The sequence below is a fragment of the Oncorhynchus clarkii genome, chromosome 6, assembly GCF_045791955.1.
Source record: "Oncorhynchus clarkii lewisi isolate Uvic-CL-2024 chromosome 6, UVic_Ocla_1.0, whole genome shotgun sequence".
NCBI lineage: Eukaryota > Metazoa > Chordata > Actinopteri > Salmoniformes > Salmonidae > Oncorhynchus > Oncorhynchus clarkii.
Window position 1 is genome coordinate 66,056,977 of NC_092152.1, and position 18,702 is coordinate 66,075,678.

General features: G+C 44.0%; 1 protein-coding gene across 2 annotated transcripts; it reads left to right on the forward strand.

The window, feature by feature from the left end:
• Window positions 1-770: 770 nt before the first annotated feature.
• Window positions 771-16,955, forward strand: LOC139411455 (hepatocyte nuclear factor 4-beta-like). Of its 2 annotated transcripts, none has more exons than XM_071157855.1 (11): window positions 771-1,092; window positions 1,195-1,338; window positions 4,140-4,305; window positions 7,233-7,327; window positions 9,905-10,011; window positions 10,796-10,951; window positions 11,157-11,244; window positions 11,460-11,612; window positions 14,680-14,943; window positions 15,247-15,369; window positions 16,099-16,955. In XM_071157855.1, coding segments are annotated over exons 1-11 (1,425 nt in total). In that variant the 5' UTR covers window positions 771-1,091; the 3' UTR covers window positions 16,227-16,955. The 2 variants fall into 2 exon arrangements, with proteins under 2 accessions (XP_071013956.1, XP_071013957.1); XM_071157856.1 differs by having other exon boundaries at window positions 780-920.
• The last annotated feature ends 1,747 nt before the right edge of the window (window positions 16,956-18,702 follow it).

An 18,702-nucleotide genomic window follows, 5' to 3' on the forward strand; every position in this document is an offset into this window, starting at 1 on the left:
ATATGATTGTTAATATGGTGCTTTATATTATTGTTACTCCATTACTAGAACAGTAGATAGACCACAAAGTGTCTTTGTGAAGATACTAATGTCACTATATTGTAGCTTGACATAGATGACCCTCCACTGCTTTGAACCTGTGGTTTATGTAGACAAGTCAGAGAGGCTATCTACAGTGCATTCACTATCTGTATAAAGGGGCCCAGGGGAGGTATAGTTTTATTTGCAAACACGTTATCACTCTACCTCTGATCAATACCTCCAAACAGCTGATGGCATGCTCCCCACATGGGCAAAGGTGAAGAAAGAAGCCCCTCCCCGTTGTGAAACAGAGGAGAGTGCTGACCGGTTGAACTAGCAAACTCTGCCCCCAGTGGTGAAATATGGCACTCTCTCTCATCCAGTTACAATAATACTCAAACTTGAGAATCTGGCATCTTTTGTCCATAGAAGTCTACTGAAATTACAAATATCAAACATTGATCAGCGGTATTGAAATACCTTGAATTCTCAACTGACCTGCAGTAACTGATAACACACTGTAACGATGACCTTTGATCTGGTCATATACTTTAGTTTTTGCTGTCCTTTTTTCCTCAGCCGTAGAAGTGATTAAGATAAGGTAGCTCCTTGACTGTTTTGGCTGTTTTTTCTCTTCCCAGTGAGTCATGTTTACCTGCCTCCATCTGAACCCTCACCTTTATTATACTCTACTCTGATAAGAGAGTCGCAAACAAACAGTGGGCCAAATCTCAGTGTCTCTCTCTTTCCCTCCTTTAGAAGGCTGTTTGGAATCTGTCACACTGATCTGGAACATTAGCTACCAGCTAAATACATACTGGATAACTTGTTCTGTTATACAACCTGAGTAAGAATTGCCTGCCAGGAATACTGGGATGAGAAAAGGAAGAATCTAAAAGGTACACATGATTCACTGGGCCAAGGAAAACATCAGCATTCGACAGGAACCAGGACTTTGGAGGCCTGTGACGAGTGGAGGAATAGCAGCATCACACAGAATGACAACACATTGATTTACCTGAGCTAGACAATCAGGAAGACACAGAGGAATTAAGTGATTGCGCTGAAATAGTGGGTAATTTTGGAACAGAGTGGTGAACTGAAGAGGAAGGTCGTGCAGCAGCCTGTTCTGGTTCCTTTGCTCATATAAATCAGTATTTTGTTTTGGCCTAGTGTGGCCTCCTGAAGCAGTGACCAGAACCATGAAGCTGTCAGGGAATGTGCTGGATCTGGACTCCACAGACTACAGCACCACCCTTGATCCCTCCTACACCATGCTGGAGTTTGACAACCTCAGGGTATTTCCTGTAGAGACAGGTACGTCTGGTATAATGACACCTTTACCTGTCTGTCTTTCACTCATAGACTGGTGCACAACAATACCAAAACACTGGTCTGACATTTGAGGGGGTTTGTATGATATTCAAAGGACATTCAAATAATATAAAATATTGAATATCCATTCATTTTTATAGGTTCAAATTCATGAGTAGATCTTGGTAACTTTTTAAAACCTGTTCTTTCCATTCAGATGGGGGGGGAAGGCTTGCATAAAAGACACAGTGCCCTTGGAAGAACATGGTTTTAAAAAGTACTCTCAGCACTTTACAATGTACTGTGGCAAGAAAAAGTATGTGAACCCTTTGGAATTACCTGGATTTCTGCATAAATTGGTCATTACATTTGATCTGAGTCACAACAATAGACAAACACAGTCTTCTTAAACTAATAACACACAAACAATTATACGTTTTCATGTCTTTATTGAACACACCGTGTAAACATTCACAGTGCAGAGTGGGAAAAGTATGTGAACCCTTGGATTTAATAACTGGTTGACCCTCCTTTGGCAGCAATGAACTCAACCAAAAGTTTTCTGTAGTTGCGGATCAGACCTGCACAATGGTCAGGAGAAATTTTGGCCCATTCATCTTTACAAAACTTTCAGTTCAGCAATATTCTTAGGATGTCTGGTGTGAACCACTCGAGGTCATGCCACAGCATTTTAAATCGGGTTGAGGTCAGGACTCTGACTGGGCCACTCCAGAAGGCATATTTTCTTCTGTTGAAGCCATTCTATTGTTGATTTACTTCTGTGTTTTGGGTCGTTGTCCTGTTGCATCACCCAACTTCTGTTGAGCTTCAATTGGCAGACAGATAGCCTTGTATTCTGAAAACTTGGGAATTCATTTTTCCGTCGATGATAGCAAGCTGTCCAGGCCCTGAGGCAGCAAAGCAGCCCCAAACCATGATGCTCCAGAGATTTCTGTAAGTCTTTAGCTGACACTAGGATTCTTCTTAACCTCATTGAGCATTCTGCACTGTGCTCTTGCAGTCATCTTTGCAGGACGGCCACTCCTAGGGAGAGTAGCAACAGTGCTGAACTTGCTCCATTTACAGACAATTTGTCTTACCGTGGACTGATGAACGTCAAGGCTTTTAGAGATACTTTTGTAACCCTTTCCAGCTTTATGCAAGTCAACAATTCTTAATCTTAGGTCTTCTGAGATCTCTTTTGTTCAAGGCATGGTTCACATCAGGCAATGCTTTTTGTGAATAGCAAACTCAAATTTTTGTGAGTGTTTTTTATAGGGCAGGGCAGCTTTAACTATCATCTCCAATCTCATCTCTTTGTTTGTACTCCAGGTTAGCTGACTCCTGACTTAAATGAGCTTTTGGAGAAGTCATTAGCCTAGGGTTTCACATACTTTTCCCACCCTACACTGTGCATGTTAAATTATGTATTCAATATAGACAAGAAAAATACAATAACTAATTTATGCAGAAATCCAGGTAATTCCAAAGGGTTCACATACTTTTTCTTGCCACTGTAACTCTCATGCACACAGGAATTTGTAAGACCATTTTCTCATGGCATGGATACAATGACATCAGCTCTCATTCCACAAAATGCTGTGAATACAACGGTCATTACTCCCGGCAATACTGAGAGTGATCTAAAGACCTCCCTCTTCTGCTTTCCCTTATAATCTAATTTGAATTTATCATTATCATCATTAGGAGTCTGTTCTGCTGAATCAGGTCCTTTCTTTGGCACTTTTAAGGAGATGCTTTACCAGCAGACTGCTCTCCAAGGCAGAGAGCTGTGTGGCAGATGTATTCTAATCTCTTAATTCAATCAAACTGATCTTTGACCACAGAAAGCAGTCTCCATGTTAAATTGTTATCCCTGGCTGCTCAGTCTCCCAACTCTAAGTGTGCAATTTAAATACATTACAGCCTGGGGGCATTGTCCCTGTGACTGCACAAACACTACACCAACAAAGTATATTTGACAGTCAGTGGTTTTAAGAGAGACAATCCTGCAGCGATCAAACACTGACAGGACACAATTTAGAGCAACACTGAGGGAGATTGAATTAAAATGGAGCTCCCAGTGTAAAATTAGCCAGTGGACTTGTCTTTGCCACTGACCTGAATCTGCTTTAATTAAATGGGGAGTTTCCTCTTCCTCTGAGTAATAAGCAGCAGTGGTCCTCTGAGGGCCTGTGAGTCTGGCAGTAACATACATCAGTGATATCTCTACCTATAACCCTGCTTTTATTACCCCCTCAAAACCTCATCAGACCTGGGGAACAACACAACTCTGCCATTGTTCTTACAGCCCTATAAGCTCACAATCAACACATTTCTGCCTTTGAAAGTTGTGTGTTTTTATGTGCAGCACAAGGTTATTACCCTTCACAGAGGTGGAATGAACAGGGATTCATTAATCACCTTAGCTGATGATGGCGTTGATTAATTATTCGCTCTGTAATCGTGCTTATCTGCTGTCACACAGCGTTGACAATCTCTCAGCTGAGTGATCCGCTCTCTGCAGACACTGTTGGGGCTTATTAGCAAGGCTCGGAGATGTTTACTTATTCATCAGCAATGGGGGGCGCTCTGTAAAAGTAGAACAGTGTCCTACAAGACCCTATTCCATTGTGCATCTCCAAAGCTTTCTAATGTTAGCCTGAGGTCATCAGTAATATATATCCTCGCATGTCTCTCCCCAAGTCTCAAGAGTGAATTGAACACATACAGTAGCTACACACCAGACCTCCAGTGTGCTGTAGTGTATGAATCTCAATCATTTTCTTGTGATGGACTGACAGAGTTGATGATGCCGGAGCCTGCCCCTCTGCTGCCACAGACCAATGGGAGCGTGTGTTCCATATGTGCAGACAGAGCCACAGGTAAACACTACGGTGCTTCCAGCTGTGACGGCTGCAAGGGCTTCTTCAGGAGGAGCGTCAGGAAGAACCACGCCTACACCTGCAGGTGAGACTCATCACCACACATGTCACTGAAAAAGAGGACTACATCTCAAATGACACCCTATTCACAATATATTGCCCTATTTTTTTATTTTTTTATCTGATCCAACCTGTTCTCAGAGCATTTCGTATTATTCTGTAAATAAATCCGCAGCACTCCATTTAATATGATATGTTACTGTTCGGTTCCTATGGTACAGTTGAAGTCGGAAGTTTACATACACCTTAGCCAAATACATTTAAACTCAGTTTTTCACAATTCCTGACATTTAATCCTAGTAAAAATGTCCTGTTTTAGGTTAGTTAGGATCACCACTTTATTTTAAGAATGTGACATGTCAGAATAAAAGTAGAGAGAATTATTTATTTCAGCTTTTATTTCTGACATTCCCAGTGGGTCAGAAGTTTGCATACACTCAATTAGTATTTGGTAGCATTGCTTTTAAATAGTTTAACTTGGGTCAAACGTTTCGGGTAGCCTTCCACAAGCTTTCCACAATAAGTTGGGTGAATTCTGCCCGTTCCTCCTGACAGAGCTGGTGTAAATGAGTCAGGTTTGTAGGCCTCCTTGCTCACACGCTTTTTCAGTTCTGCCCACAAATTGTCTATGGGATTGAGGTCAGGGCTTTCTGATGGCCACTCCAATACCTTGACTTTGTTGTCTTTAAGCCATTTTGCCACAACTTTGGAAGTATGCTTGGGGTCATTGTCCATTTGGAAGACCCATTTATGACCAAGCTTTAACTTCCTGACTGATGTCTTGAGATGTTGCTTCAATATATCCACATAATTTCCCGCCCTCATGATGCCATCTATTTTGGGAAGTGCACCAGTCCCTCCTGCAGCAAAGCACCCCCACAACATGATGCTGCCACCCCCGTGCTTCATGGTTGGTGTTCTTCGGCTTGCAAGCCTCCCCTTTTTCCTCCAAACATAGCAATGGTCATTATGGCCAAACAGTTCTAGTTTTGTTTCATCAGACCAGAGGACATTTCTCCAAAAAGTACAATCTTTGTCCCCATGTGCAGTTGCAAACTGTAGTCTGGCTTTTTTATGGCGGTTTTGGAGCAGTGGCTTCTTCCTTGCTGAGCGGCCTTTCACGTTTTACTCTGGATATAGATACTTTTGTACCTGTTTCCTCCAGCATCTTCACAAGGTCCTTTGCTGTTGTTCTGGGATTGATTTTCACTTTTCGCACCAAACGTACGTTCATCTCTAGGAGACAGAACGCGTCTCCTTCCTAAGCGGTATGACAGCTGCGTGGTCCCATGGTGTTTATACTTGCGTACTATTGTTTGGACAGATGAACGTGGTACCTTCAAGCATTTGGAAATTGCTCCCAAGGATGAACCAGATTTATGGAGGTCTACTGCTAGAAGGTAAGCCTTGAAATACATCCACAGGTACACCTCCAATTGACTCAAATGATGTCAATTAGCCTATCAGGAGCTTCTAAAGCCATGACATCATTTTCTGGAATTTTCCAAGATTTTTAATGGTACAGTCATCTTAGTGTATGTAAACATCTGACCCACTGGAATTGTGATACAGTGAAATAATCTGTCTGTAAACAATTGTTGGAAAAATTACTTGTGTCATGCACAAAATAGATGTCGTAACCGACTTGCCAAAACTATAGTTTGTTATTTATTTTTTTTTACCCCTTTTTCTCCCCAATTTTGTGGTATCCAATTGTTGTAGTAGCTACTATCTTGTCTCATCGCTACAACTCCCGTACGGGCTCGGGAGAGACGAAGGTTGAATGTCATGCGTCCTCCGATACACAACCCAACCACCCGCACTGCTTCTTAACACAGCGCGCATCCAACCCAGAAGCCAGCTGCACCAATGTGTCGGAGGCTACACCGTGCACCCGGCAACCTTGGTTAGCGCGCACTGCGCCCGGCCCGCCACAGGAGTCACTGGTGCGCGATGAGACAAGGACATCCCTACCGACCAAGCCCTCCCTAACCCGGACGACGCTAGGCCAATCGTGCGTCGCCCCACGGACCTCCCGGTCGCGGCCGGTTACGACAGAGCCTGGGCGCGAACCCAGGGACTCTGATGGCACAGATGGCGCTGCAGTACAGCGCCCTTAACCACTGCGCCACCTTGGTGAATCATAAGATGTTACAGTTTTTGATGTCCCGTTGTTAGGATAATCTTAATCGTAGGTCATCAATTTTATTTCCCATTGATTGTACGTTAGCAAGAAGAACAGATGGTAGTGGGAGTTTACTCGCTCGCCTACGGATTCTCATAAGACTGCATTTGAGATACCACCAAGGTTCTGTTAGAACTGCAGGTCATTAGAATTATTATTATGCTCACTATTGTCCACCTCCGACCCACATGACAACACAGAGACAAATTTACTGCCAACGACTAGGGCAGCTGGTCATTTTTTTTAGCTGAAATTCTGGTAAAGTACTTTCTTTTACAGTGTTCAACCCCCATCTCAATAACTGATTACTTTTTTCTGGTGGTACAGTTCTCAACCACATCCATTGTGAAGTGAAAGGTATGAGAGTTGAATTGGCCAAGAATAGAAAGCCAACTTCTGTGTCATAGTCTCTGGGTTTTGTTCAGACAAAGAGAAAATAACCTTAATACAGTGGTTGAAGACTCCAAGTCAATGGTGTGATGAGTTTTACTCTCTTACATGTGAGAAGTCGATTTTACCACACTGTATAGACTATAGGAGTTGTCATTTCGCAGGTTTCTATGAAAGGTGGCTATATGTCTGGAACTAAGCATTAGGAGCCTGTCTGAGCATGTGTATGCCCACAACACAGAAATTGTACAGCACTGATCTGACGCCATCACAATTACAGAAGCCCATAGTGTGAGACTTATGTCTGATTGTGCGTTACAGAATCTTACAACTGTTGTATTGAAGTGTGTGTGTGTGTGTGTGTGTGTGGTCGGCAGGTTCAGCAGGCAATGTGTTGTGGACAAAGACAAGAGGAACCAATGTCGTTACTGCAGGCTTCGGAAATGTTTCCGAGCAGGCATGAGAAAGGAAGGTGAGAGTGGTTTTTTGTTTGATCATGACATAGATTTTACATACTGTATGGCACCATACTACAAAGTAATTACACAATAAATTGCCACATTATTAATTCAAAATACATATTTTTAAAGCCTACCAGCACGCACACGCACATACACACACACACACACACAGCATTTTGTTTTTAAAGCCATAAGCATACATGCAAGTTGACAAATCACAATATTTACATTATATTATATTACATAACCATGTCCAACGCCAAGGGGGGAATTGGGGTTGGCAGGCACGCCAGATGGGGGTGGGTAGTGGAGGCTCAAGCAGGGGTAGTGAGTGGGATATAGTCTACAAGGTGCTATTCCAAATCAAATCAAATGTTATTTGTCATGTTTCATAAACAACAGAATATTAGAAAGCTAATAACACGTAGAATAAATACACGGGGTAACAGTACAGAGTCGATGTGCAGGGGTATCTTGAACCTAAAAGGGTTCTTTGGCTATCCCATAGGAGAACTCTTTGAAGAAAACTTTTTGGTCCCCGGTAGAACCCTCTTCTTGGAACCCAAAAGGGTTCTCCTATGGGGACAGCCGAAGAACCCTTTTGGAACCCTTTTTTCTAAGAGTGTATTCGCCTCTTACTGTGAGGGAAATGCAACAGGATCAACATGCCGCTCTCTTGAGCAATACTGAGTGAGTGGCTGTTTGCAGTGTGCACTGTAGACCTTATCTTCCACTGGCTGCGGCAGATAACCAGGAGAGAGAGAGACGGGATTAGAGGATCCATGAATGGCTCCTCACATGAATAATTAACATGGCTGAGCATGGGCAAATATTTGCTCTGGCTTTTTCAAGAGAGATACTTCTCTTTGCTGAGCCCTCATTCCAGAGGAATGTTACGTAAGCGAGAAACTGAAGCTGAGCTGAGCCCCCTTAGTGATAGTCAGGGAGAAAGATTCAAACATTTGCCATATTAATTTTGCAGACCAATCAATTAGCATTTAAGAAACAGCAAAGCTATGCCAGAAAATATCAGAACATGCCATTTTGAAAATTTTGTATAAGCCTTTGGTTTAATGTTTTTCAATTGTACATTAATCCGGACAACAAATTCTAACAAACAATTTTTGACAACAATCATTATTTGTACTCCTCCTATTCTCCTTGCTGAATGTCTATAGCCACTTTCAATCTATCACTTCACTTATGCTCCGTGGAGGACTAATTTGTGACATCACCCATGGCCATGTCTCCAAGGCAGAGGTCTCTCTCTGTCTCTGCAGCTCCAGTTTGATTAATAGGGTCCTGATTGGCTGCTGAGAGGTCAGCTGTGGTGACTGATTGCTCTCAGACTGGGGCTTGTTGTCTGACTTTGTGGAGCAGACTGAAATCAGGCTGAGGTCATCCATTGTAATGATACAGGCACAGAGGTCACTGTATGAGACAGTCTCCTCTGTCAGACACAATCCCAATCATCAGGCCCTGTACTGTCAGCCTTCTGTCATGCCTTCCTTTGCCTAATTATATAGTCATGTTTAACATGTTGGCAAAATCAGAATCAAAATTAGAGATGTTACTTTTCATACAATGGGGAATTTGGAAATTGAATTTGCACTGAAATAGTCTCAATACAGATGAGTTTCAAAATTAAATGTATAACAAAAATTAGTAACGCAAGATGCAACAATTTCAAAGATTTTACTGAGTTATAGTGCATATAAGGAAGTAGTCAATTGAAATAAATTCATTAGGCCCTAATTCATGGATTTCACATGCCTGGGTATACATATCAGATCAACGATCTGTTGGTCACAGATACCAACAAAAAACATTGCCTCACAATGGGCCTCAGGATCTTGTCACGGTATCTCTGTGCATTCAAATTGCCATCGATAAAATGGAATTATGTTCGATGACCTTACCTTATGCCTGCCCGTACCATAACCCCACCGCCATCATAGGGGACTCTGCTCACAACGTTGACATCAGCAAACCGCTCGCCCACATGACACCATACATGTTGTCTGCGGTTGTGAGGCCAGTTGAACGTACTACCAAATTCTCTAAAACAATGTTGGTAGAGAAATTAACATAAAATTCTCTGCCAACAGCTCTGGTGGACATTCCTGTAGTCAGCATGTCAATTGCACGCTTCCTCAAAACTTGAGACGTCTATGACATTGTGTTGTTTGATAAAACTACACATTTTAAAGTGGCCTTTTATTGTCCTCAGCACAAGGTGCACCTGTGTAATGAATCGATTATGCTGTTTAATCAGCTTCTTGATATCCCACACCTGTCAGGTGAATGGATTATCTTGGCAAAGGAGAAATGCTCACTAACAGGGATGTAAACAAATTTGTGCACAACATTTGAGAGAAATAAGCTTTTGTGCGAACTTCCTGGGATCTTATATTTCAGCTCATGAAACATAGGAACAACACCTTACGTGTTGCATTTAGATTTTTGTTCAGTGTAGGTGTATGCTATAATTACAACATTACCCTTCCATTGGGTATACTTTGTACAAGTAAAACAGTGAACACAAGAAATCCAGGGACTCTCCCTCCCTCCTATTCATTTACTTCCAGCTGTGCAGAACGAGCGGGACCGCATCAGCAGTCGCAGAGGAGAGGGACAGGGGTTGGGCACTCTGTCAATCAGTGTACTGCTACAGGCAGAGGCCAGCATGCATCAGGTAAGAGACTGTCACTATAAAACCTCTCCCTATTCACAGCCACAGAGTGCTCCAGAGGCTTCCATTTCCCATACAGCCCAGAGTAGAGCCCCTTATCTGTTTCTCAGAAACACAGCAGTGGCAGGGCTAGAGATGGAGAGGATACAGGCTGCACTTTAGACAGCCGGCCATTAAGGTCCCCTGGAGATTCAAGCTGCAGACTGGATTCAGTTACTTCTTAGAAATTGCCAAATTGCCCAGAGAGACTCACATCTGATCACAGCAGTCCTATGTAATGGCAGTGCCTGGGCTTGGATTGTGTGCCAGCGTTCAATTGGCTTCAAATACATAATAACAACCAGATATCCTCTTTGTATGCGAAAGGAATGCGGCAGAAATTAATTGGATGATTGACAAATGAACCACAAAATTTGGCCAGGCTGTTTTCCATTTGGGTCAAGTTTTCATGCAATGTCTCCTTCAATGTGAGTTGTGTGCTGAAGGGGCTCTGATCACCATCCAACAGCATCGTTCCAGAGACAGACCCACCAACAACACACACCCAAAATCCATTTCTCATCTTACACCCTTATATTCTCTATTACCACCATTCTCTGAAGTGACCTTTCCCCCACCCAATACCCTACCTGCCTCTGCTTGCTCTGCCCTTCACGATTGTCCAAGCACCCATCATCTAACCCCTGCACCCTGCCCCATCTATCTCCTCCAAACCTCTCTTCATTCTCACATTACACTGACACCTAGGGCCAATATGGAACCTCTCATTATTGTGTGCCACTCTCAGTTTCCAGCCCTGACCTCCCCTATGAGCTGTGACATCAACACCAAGAAGATAGCGCTCGTGGGGGACGTGTGTGAGTCCATGAAGCAGCAGCTCCTCCTGCTGGTGCAGTGGGCCAAGCGCATCCCCGAGTTCTGCAGCCTCCCCGTTGACGACAGGGTATGGAACTTTGGATGTTATCCTACTTAATGTGTCTGTATGAACATGTGAGCTGCACCTGTCTAAGCAGGCGGTCACATTCAGCCCAGCTGTCTTTGTGTTGGGTTTTGGATCACTAGCTGTTGGAATACTCATGTTGCAGGGAGGGCTGTCTGTGTAATGGCTGCTGTGTGTTGTCTCTATGCTGTGTCTTGTCTATGTGCAGGTATCCCTGTTACGAGCCCACTCTGCTGAACACCTCATCCTAGGGGTGGCTCGACGCTCCCTGCCTTACAATGACATTATCCTTCTGGGTAAAATATATAGATCTCAGCTGAGTCTGGGATGTGCTCTCATCTTTGTTATATAATGAAAAAATAATTTACCCAATGTTTGATACTAGTAATGTCGACAAGCTATGCTGCTTTTACCATATGTGTATATTGATAAAGGAAGCAGACTTACCTAATGTATAAAGTTATACTTACAGTTTTACTTAACTTATATCATATGTGGATTGTGTTTGCAGGTAATTACTTTGTGATCCCAGTGAGCGGTCCTGAGGTGGAGGTGTCCAGGGTGGCTGCCCGGATCCTGGAGGAGCTGGTCAAGCCTCTGAGAGAGCTGGACATCACCGACAGCGAGTTTGCCTGCCTTAAAACCATAGTCTTCTTCAGTCCTGGTCAGTCAGTCCTTTGGTCACCACCAGCCACCCCCTGCCCCTCCTCCCACTCCTTACCTCTTCTCACCTCTCCTCTGTCCTCAGACAAAGGAAGAGACTTTCGCCAGGAATCTTTTTATTTCACAGTTGTTCTCTCCTGGGACTGTCTCGGCTCTCTCTGTGCTCTGTCCTTGGCCCCCTCTTGGTTTGTCTTGGCCTGGCGGTCTGGTTTCATCGTGTTCTGGGAAGAAACTATTCATATCTGGGCGAGGTTTTGGCAGGGAGAGGTGACTGGCTGCTGGACTTTACAGCCTGCTGGCCTGAGGTGGTGATTACAGCAGCAGAGCCAGGCCACCGGTCTGACAGACTGACTGGCCAAACTGGCACAGCAGTGCACAGCAGTACACAGCAGCGTCAGGCCAAGTCTGACACAGATGACTGACTACCTACAGAAATAAACACACCGCATGTGTGCTCAGCTCTGTCCTGTGTGACCCTGCCCTACTACCTTTACCTAACCTTTCTCTAATAATTTCAGTTTAGTTTATTACACATAATGCATTTCAATTAATAAAGAAGTATATTGTATAATGTCCTCACAGCAATCCCATCTCTCTCTATTCTCATAGGGCCGCAGCTTGAGAATTTGTCTCTCTTAATCTCCCATTCTCTCTGTCTCAGGGCTGTGTTATAGGAATTGTTTATCTCACAGTGGCTTCACTCTGTCTCTCAGTATAAGCATACTGTACATGTATGTGTCTCTCATGTACTCTATGTAAAGATGGCGCCTTACTGTATGGCTGCTGTCTTACGTGCTCTGACCCAACTTTTCTATTTTGTGATTCTTTTGGCGTTTATCATTTTCCTATGATCGACGGAATCTTTTGGACATCAGATCGGTAGTTAATAACCTCAATTCTGACTTCAACTTCGATTAATCTGCCCTGGGCTCTTTGTGTACCTACAACTGTTATCGTGACTGCTGAATACCCTAAGTGTACAAAACATTAAGAACACCTTCCTACTATTGAGTTCATGGAAAGAGCATGTTCTTAATGTTTTGTACACTCCGGGAATATTCCACCTCAGGACAACAACAACATCAAGCTGGCACTTGACAAACTGTACAAGACTATAAACAAACAAGAAACAATGCACCCGGAGGCTGCTTTTCTTGTTGCCAGTGATTTTAATTCCGCATCACTAAGACAGGTGATGCTCAACTTCTATCAACACGTCTCCTTCGCCACTTGGGGCGTTAAAGTCCCAGACCACTGTTACTCAACCCGCCATGCAGACCCTCAACACATGGGCCCACCAGCGGTGTGTGCTTATACTCCCTGTTCTCCCATGATTGCGTGGCCACGCACGACTCCAACTCCATCGTCAAGTTTGTCCGATGACACGACGGTGGTAGGCCTGATCACCAACAGCCATGAGACGGCCTACAGGGAGGAGGTCAGAGACCTGGAAGTGTGGTGCTAGGATTACAACCTCTCCCTCAAGAACTAGAACAGGGGGCAGGCAAAACGACAGGTCAAGGGCAGGCAGAGATCAGTAATCCAGATCAGAGTCCAAAAGGTACAGAATGGCAGGCAGTCTCGGGGTCAGGGAAGGCAGAGAGGTCAATAATTCAGGGTGGTGTGACAAGGTACAGAAACGGCAGTCAGGGTCAGGGCAGGCAGAATGGTCAAACTAGAAAACAGGAACTAGAAACAGACAGGAGTAGGGGGAAAAACGCTGGTTGGCTTGACGAACAAAACAAACTGGCAACAGACAAACAGATAACACGGGTATAAATACACTGGGGATAATGAGGGAGATGGACGACACCTGGGCGGGGAGTGGAGACAAGCACAAAGAAAGGTGAAACAGATAAGGGTGTGACAGTACATGCCACACGGTCTCTGAGAAAGGCCTGAAAAATTGCCAAAGACTACAGCCACCGAGACATGGACTGTTCTCAATGCTCGTGTCCGTCAGACGATACCTTTGCATCAAGGCTCAAACCAAAAGACTCCTAAACAGCTTCCATCCCATGGCCATAAGACTGTTAAATGGCTAACAACTACTGCTCCCCCTGAAACCTACGCTGCTGCTAAAATTAGTATTGATTCGATTTATTACTACCATTACGCTGCTGTTCAATGATTATTGATTGCCATTACCATTAGTATCTATCTGCAGTTGAAGTCGGAAGTTTACATACACTTAAGTTGGAGTCATTAAAACTCCTTTTTCAACCACTCCACAAATTTCTTGTTAACAAACTATAGTTTACAGACAGATTATTTCACTTATATTTCACTGTATCACAATTCCAGTGTGTCAAGTTTACATACACTAAGTTGGCTGTGTCTTTAAACAGTGAATTAGGTGTACATGTGGATATATTTCAAGGCCTACCTTCAAACTATGCCTCTTTGCTTGACATCATGGGAAAATCAAAAGAAATCAGTCAAGACCTCAGAAGAAAATTATAGACCTCCACAAGTCTGGTCCATCCTTGAGAGTAATTTTCAAATGCCTGAAGGTACCACGTTCATCTGTACAAACAATAGCACGCAAGTATAAACACCATGGGACCACGCAGCTGTCATACCGCTCAGGAAGGTGACACGTTCTGTCTCCTAGAGATGAACGTACTTTGGTGCGAAAAGTGCAAATCAATCCCAGAACAACAGCAAAGGACCTTGTGAAGATCCTGGAGGAAACAGGTACAAAAGTATCTATATCCACAGTAAAACGAGTCCTATATCGACAACCTGATAGGCCGCTCAGCAAGGAAGAAGCCACTGCTCCAAAACTGCCATAAAAAAGCCAGACTACGGTTTGCAACTGCACAAATTACTTGTGTCATGTACAAAGTAGATGTCCTAACCGACTTGCCAAAACTATAGATTGTTGACAAGAAATTTGTGGAGTGGTTGAAAAACAAGTTTTAATGACTCCAACCTAAGTGTATTTAAACTTCCGACTTCAACCTGTTTTTGCTTTGTCATTATGGAGTATTGTGTATAGATTGATGACTCTCTCTCTCTCTCTGTGTGTGTAGTATTAACCCTACCTCTCTCCCCCTGTCTCTCAGACTGCCCAGGGCTGGAGGCCCCTCAGACAGTGCGTCGGCTGCGTTTCCAGGCCCAGGTGCTGCTGGACGAGGCCACCTGTGAACAGCGGGGGCGTTTTGGAGAGCTGTTGCTGATGCTGCCCCCCCTGCAGAGTGTGGCCTGGCAGATGGTGGAGACCCTGCAGCTGGCCAGGCTCCTGGGGGAGCCCAGCGTGGACAGCCTGCTGCAGGAGATGCTGCTGGGGGAGGGGGCCACTGGGGGCCTGAGACAACGCACAGGGCACGGTACACTCCAGAGGGGAGATACTTACAGTAAAAACTGAATACCACTAACTTTCACTAGGTTGCCTTACAGATCAACAACAGAGGTCAATAACAATTAAAACCTAAAATAGGTCAACTTTCAATTCCCACAATCTAATCTGTCCACTGTGCATTGTGTCTTCACTTATGTTGTTATCATACTGTTTCATTGTGAACTCTCATTACTGACTTGAGAGTATTCGTAATGAGGGTAACCTTTGAGCTCTTATGGTAACTGGATCAGTGTAGTAGTATACAGCTATTCTCTTCTCTGGTCCTCCTCAGGTCCTAACTCAAATGTAATGGCGTTCCCCCAACCCCAACATCACACCTTGTCTCAGGACCTACTAGGAGGCCATGTCGGGTTGCCTAGCAACTTCACATCAGTCATCCTACCTGTTCCTAGCTGTGAGTACCCCAAAATGCGTCTATGGACAAGTAAATATATGTTGTGTACTAGTATGTATTAGCTAGCTAGAGCAAACAAATACATCATAGTCACCTTGCATGACACCTTTATATACACACACACACACCTGTATTTAGCTGTGCAGCAGGTGCGTGAAACCTCAGACGCTGGTTTCCTACCTGTGTCCAGACTGAGTCAACAGGTTTGCTTCACTGAGATCTCCTCACAACACCAAGCAGCATGGTGCTCCTAAGTAAAAGTCTGTCTCGCCAGCCTCATGGTGCTCCACAGTAGCTGTGGGAAAAGACTACCTGAGTAATGCCCCCACGCTGTCAAACAGAGGAATAACACACGGTGATCTCACCGTCCCCAGTGTTTTATCACCCTCACAGAGCCAGCCTGGCCCCACAGGGGGCACATGGCCCAGACTGCTCCCCTTGTTTCAGGCCCTCTAACCCAGCCTCGCTTTACAGGAACCTGGGCCCTCTCACCAGCCCTGGTCTTCAGGCTCAGTCCCTACAGCTCTGACCTCACCTGAGGGATGTTGATGTCTGTCTCCCATCATTAATATTCCTATAATTACTACCTTAGTGTCTTTTTTAGGGGATTAGCTCACCAACGGTAACTTAACGTCCTGAAAGAGTACTGTTACGGACCTGTAGTAAAAGCCATGCAATTTCAGTCTCAGTGTGTGTAATGCCAGTCTGATGCCTGTCTCTCTCCAACAGCTCTGCCAGTGGTGCCTCTGGTGCCCACACAGACTGGCACTGAGGTGTACAGACATGGAGAGGGGGCAGACATGCCCATAGAGTCTGCCCACAGCATGCCCATGGCTCCTGTCCACACTTGCCTCTGAGAAGCAGACCAAGCAGCAGCAGCTACTATACAGAGAGGAGAAAAAAGCTGTGTGGTCTAAACATGCACACGCACACACACACACACACATCTAATCCGGCCCGCGTTTGGTTTGAGTAAAATGTTTGTTTTTGGTTTTTTTAATAACCACTTTGAGGAAATACAACACATTTTCAGTGCAGCCCTCCGAGCCTCATTGAAGACCAAATGCGGCTCCTGGGGCAAAATGAGTTGCACACACCTGACCTGGTGTTGGTGCATCCAGGCCGTACTACTATATGAACACAGCATGAAGTAGAGGCTGTTACATGGACACTACTAACCCAAAAATGGACTTTGACTCAACCAGCCAGTCCTCTCCCTTATCCACCTTTGCACAATGCACATTACACACAGGGAATATGATGCACACAATTAATAATTGATCAGGAATTGTTCTTTATGTTAACCATTCACTGACAATTAAAATCATCAAATCAATAAAGACCACAGCTCAATAGTATGTTATCTTTATTAGATCATGGTTGGGTGAGTGAGTTGTGTTGTGTTGGCATGTTAATTAAAGACAGTGATGTCGCAGTGGTGAAGTAAGAACAATTTCATGTTTTTTAGATTCAGGATCATTGTCCATGCAGATGTTGGTACTGTTAAACATTTTAAAGTTACTCATAATTATTATTTTTTTTTTTAAAGTAAATAATCGAAAAATACATTTGTAGAGCCTGATAAATGTGTTGTGTGTCTCTTGCTTTGGATATATGTTAGGTTTCATTCTGTAAGGGTGTAGGCCTAATGTGTGAAGTGATACTTTGTAACCCGGCTACATACTGATAAGTCAGTGATGACTGTGAGTGTAGGATGTGTAACGTAACTGCAGAGGGCGTACTAAGCCTGTTCAGAAAATCTGACTGTTCCACTTCCCCTTTGAGCACTTGAGGCAAACCTTCTGACTGAGATTACCAACTCTTGGCAGGTTATCCAAGGTAATTTACTGACTGTCCAGGGTCAGATATTTCATGGGGTATAGACAGAAATGGTGAAAGGAGGAAAATCTATTAGACTTTCTCTTCCCTCGCCCAGACTTGAAGTGGTGTTTTTGGAGTTATTTTCATATCTCTCTGTACATGAGAAAGTATGCATGTCGGTGTGAAGTAGGGACACCTATTGACCCCAAGGTACATGGTTAAGTAATCTATAAGCTATGCTTTCCAGGTTGGTATGTAATGTATGTCTGAGTGCTATGTGTATTGCATGTCTATTATATTATAAAGGCTGACCTCTCTCTAGCTGGAGTGGGGCTTCAGGTCAGATTCCAGCATCTGCATCTTAATCAGTCGCTTAGGGTCTTAAACATAAGCATCTTAAATGTTTGCTTAGGGCCCCTGGCCACTAGGTGGACCCCAACCAGAACATTATATACAGTGGGTATAGAAAGTCACCACCACCTTTCAAAATGTTCACCTTTTGTTGCCTTACAGCCTGAAATTTACACACAGTAACCCACAATATCCAAGTGAAACAATTTTTTTTTTTTAAATGCTGAAAATGTATTTACAAGTAAAACAGTAAAATACCCTGTCTGGATAAGTGAACATGGTGGAACCACCTTTTGCTTGAATTACAACCATCAGTCTCTTTGAATATGTCTCTACTAACTTTACACACCTCGACTGTTCAATATTTGCCCATTCTTCCTTGCAGAATTGTTCAAGCTCAAATTGCATGGTGGCCACTCATGGACTACACTCTTCAAGTCATTCCACAGATTATTGATGGGATTTAAGTCGGGGCTCTGACTAGGCCACTCAAGGACATTCATCTTCTTGTGCTTCAGCCACTGTACCATTGATTTGGCGGTGTGCTTTGGGTCATTGTCATGTTGAAACGCGAACCATCTTCCTATTTTCAACTTCCTGGCAGAGGGCTGCAGGTTCTCCTCAATAATCTGTCGGTATTTTGCACTGTCTGCTGTGCTCCAGTCCCTGCTAAAGAGAAACACCCCCACAACAGGATGCTGCCACCACCGTGCTTTACTGTAGACATGGTGTTCTTTGGGTGGAAAGATGTATTGGGTTTTCACCAGACATATCATTTGGCGTTCTGGCTAAAAAGTTACATTTTGGTCTCATCTGACCACAGCACCTTTTGCCACTTGGCCTCGGAATCTACAATGTGCTTTTTGGCAAAGCTCAGACGAGACTTGATGTGGCTTTTTTTGAGGAGTAGTTATTTTCTTGCCACACTCCCATAGAGGCCAGATTTGTGGAGCACTTGTGATCACATGCACACATTGACCAGTCTTTGCCATGAAGGCCTGAATCTCCTTCAAAGTCACCATTGGCTTCTTGGTAGCCTCTCCGATCAGTCTCCTCCTTGCCCGGTCATCCAGTTTGGAGGGACGGCCTGATCTCTGCAGGGTCTGGGTGGTGCCATACGCCTTCCAATTCTTAATAATGGTCTTAACTGTGCTCCGAGGG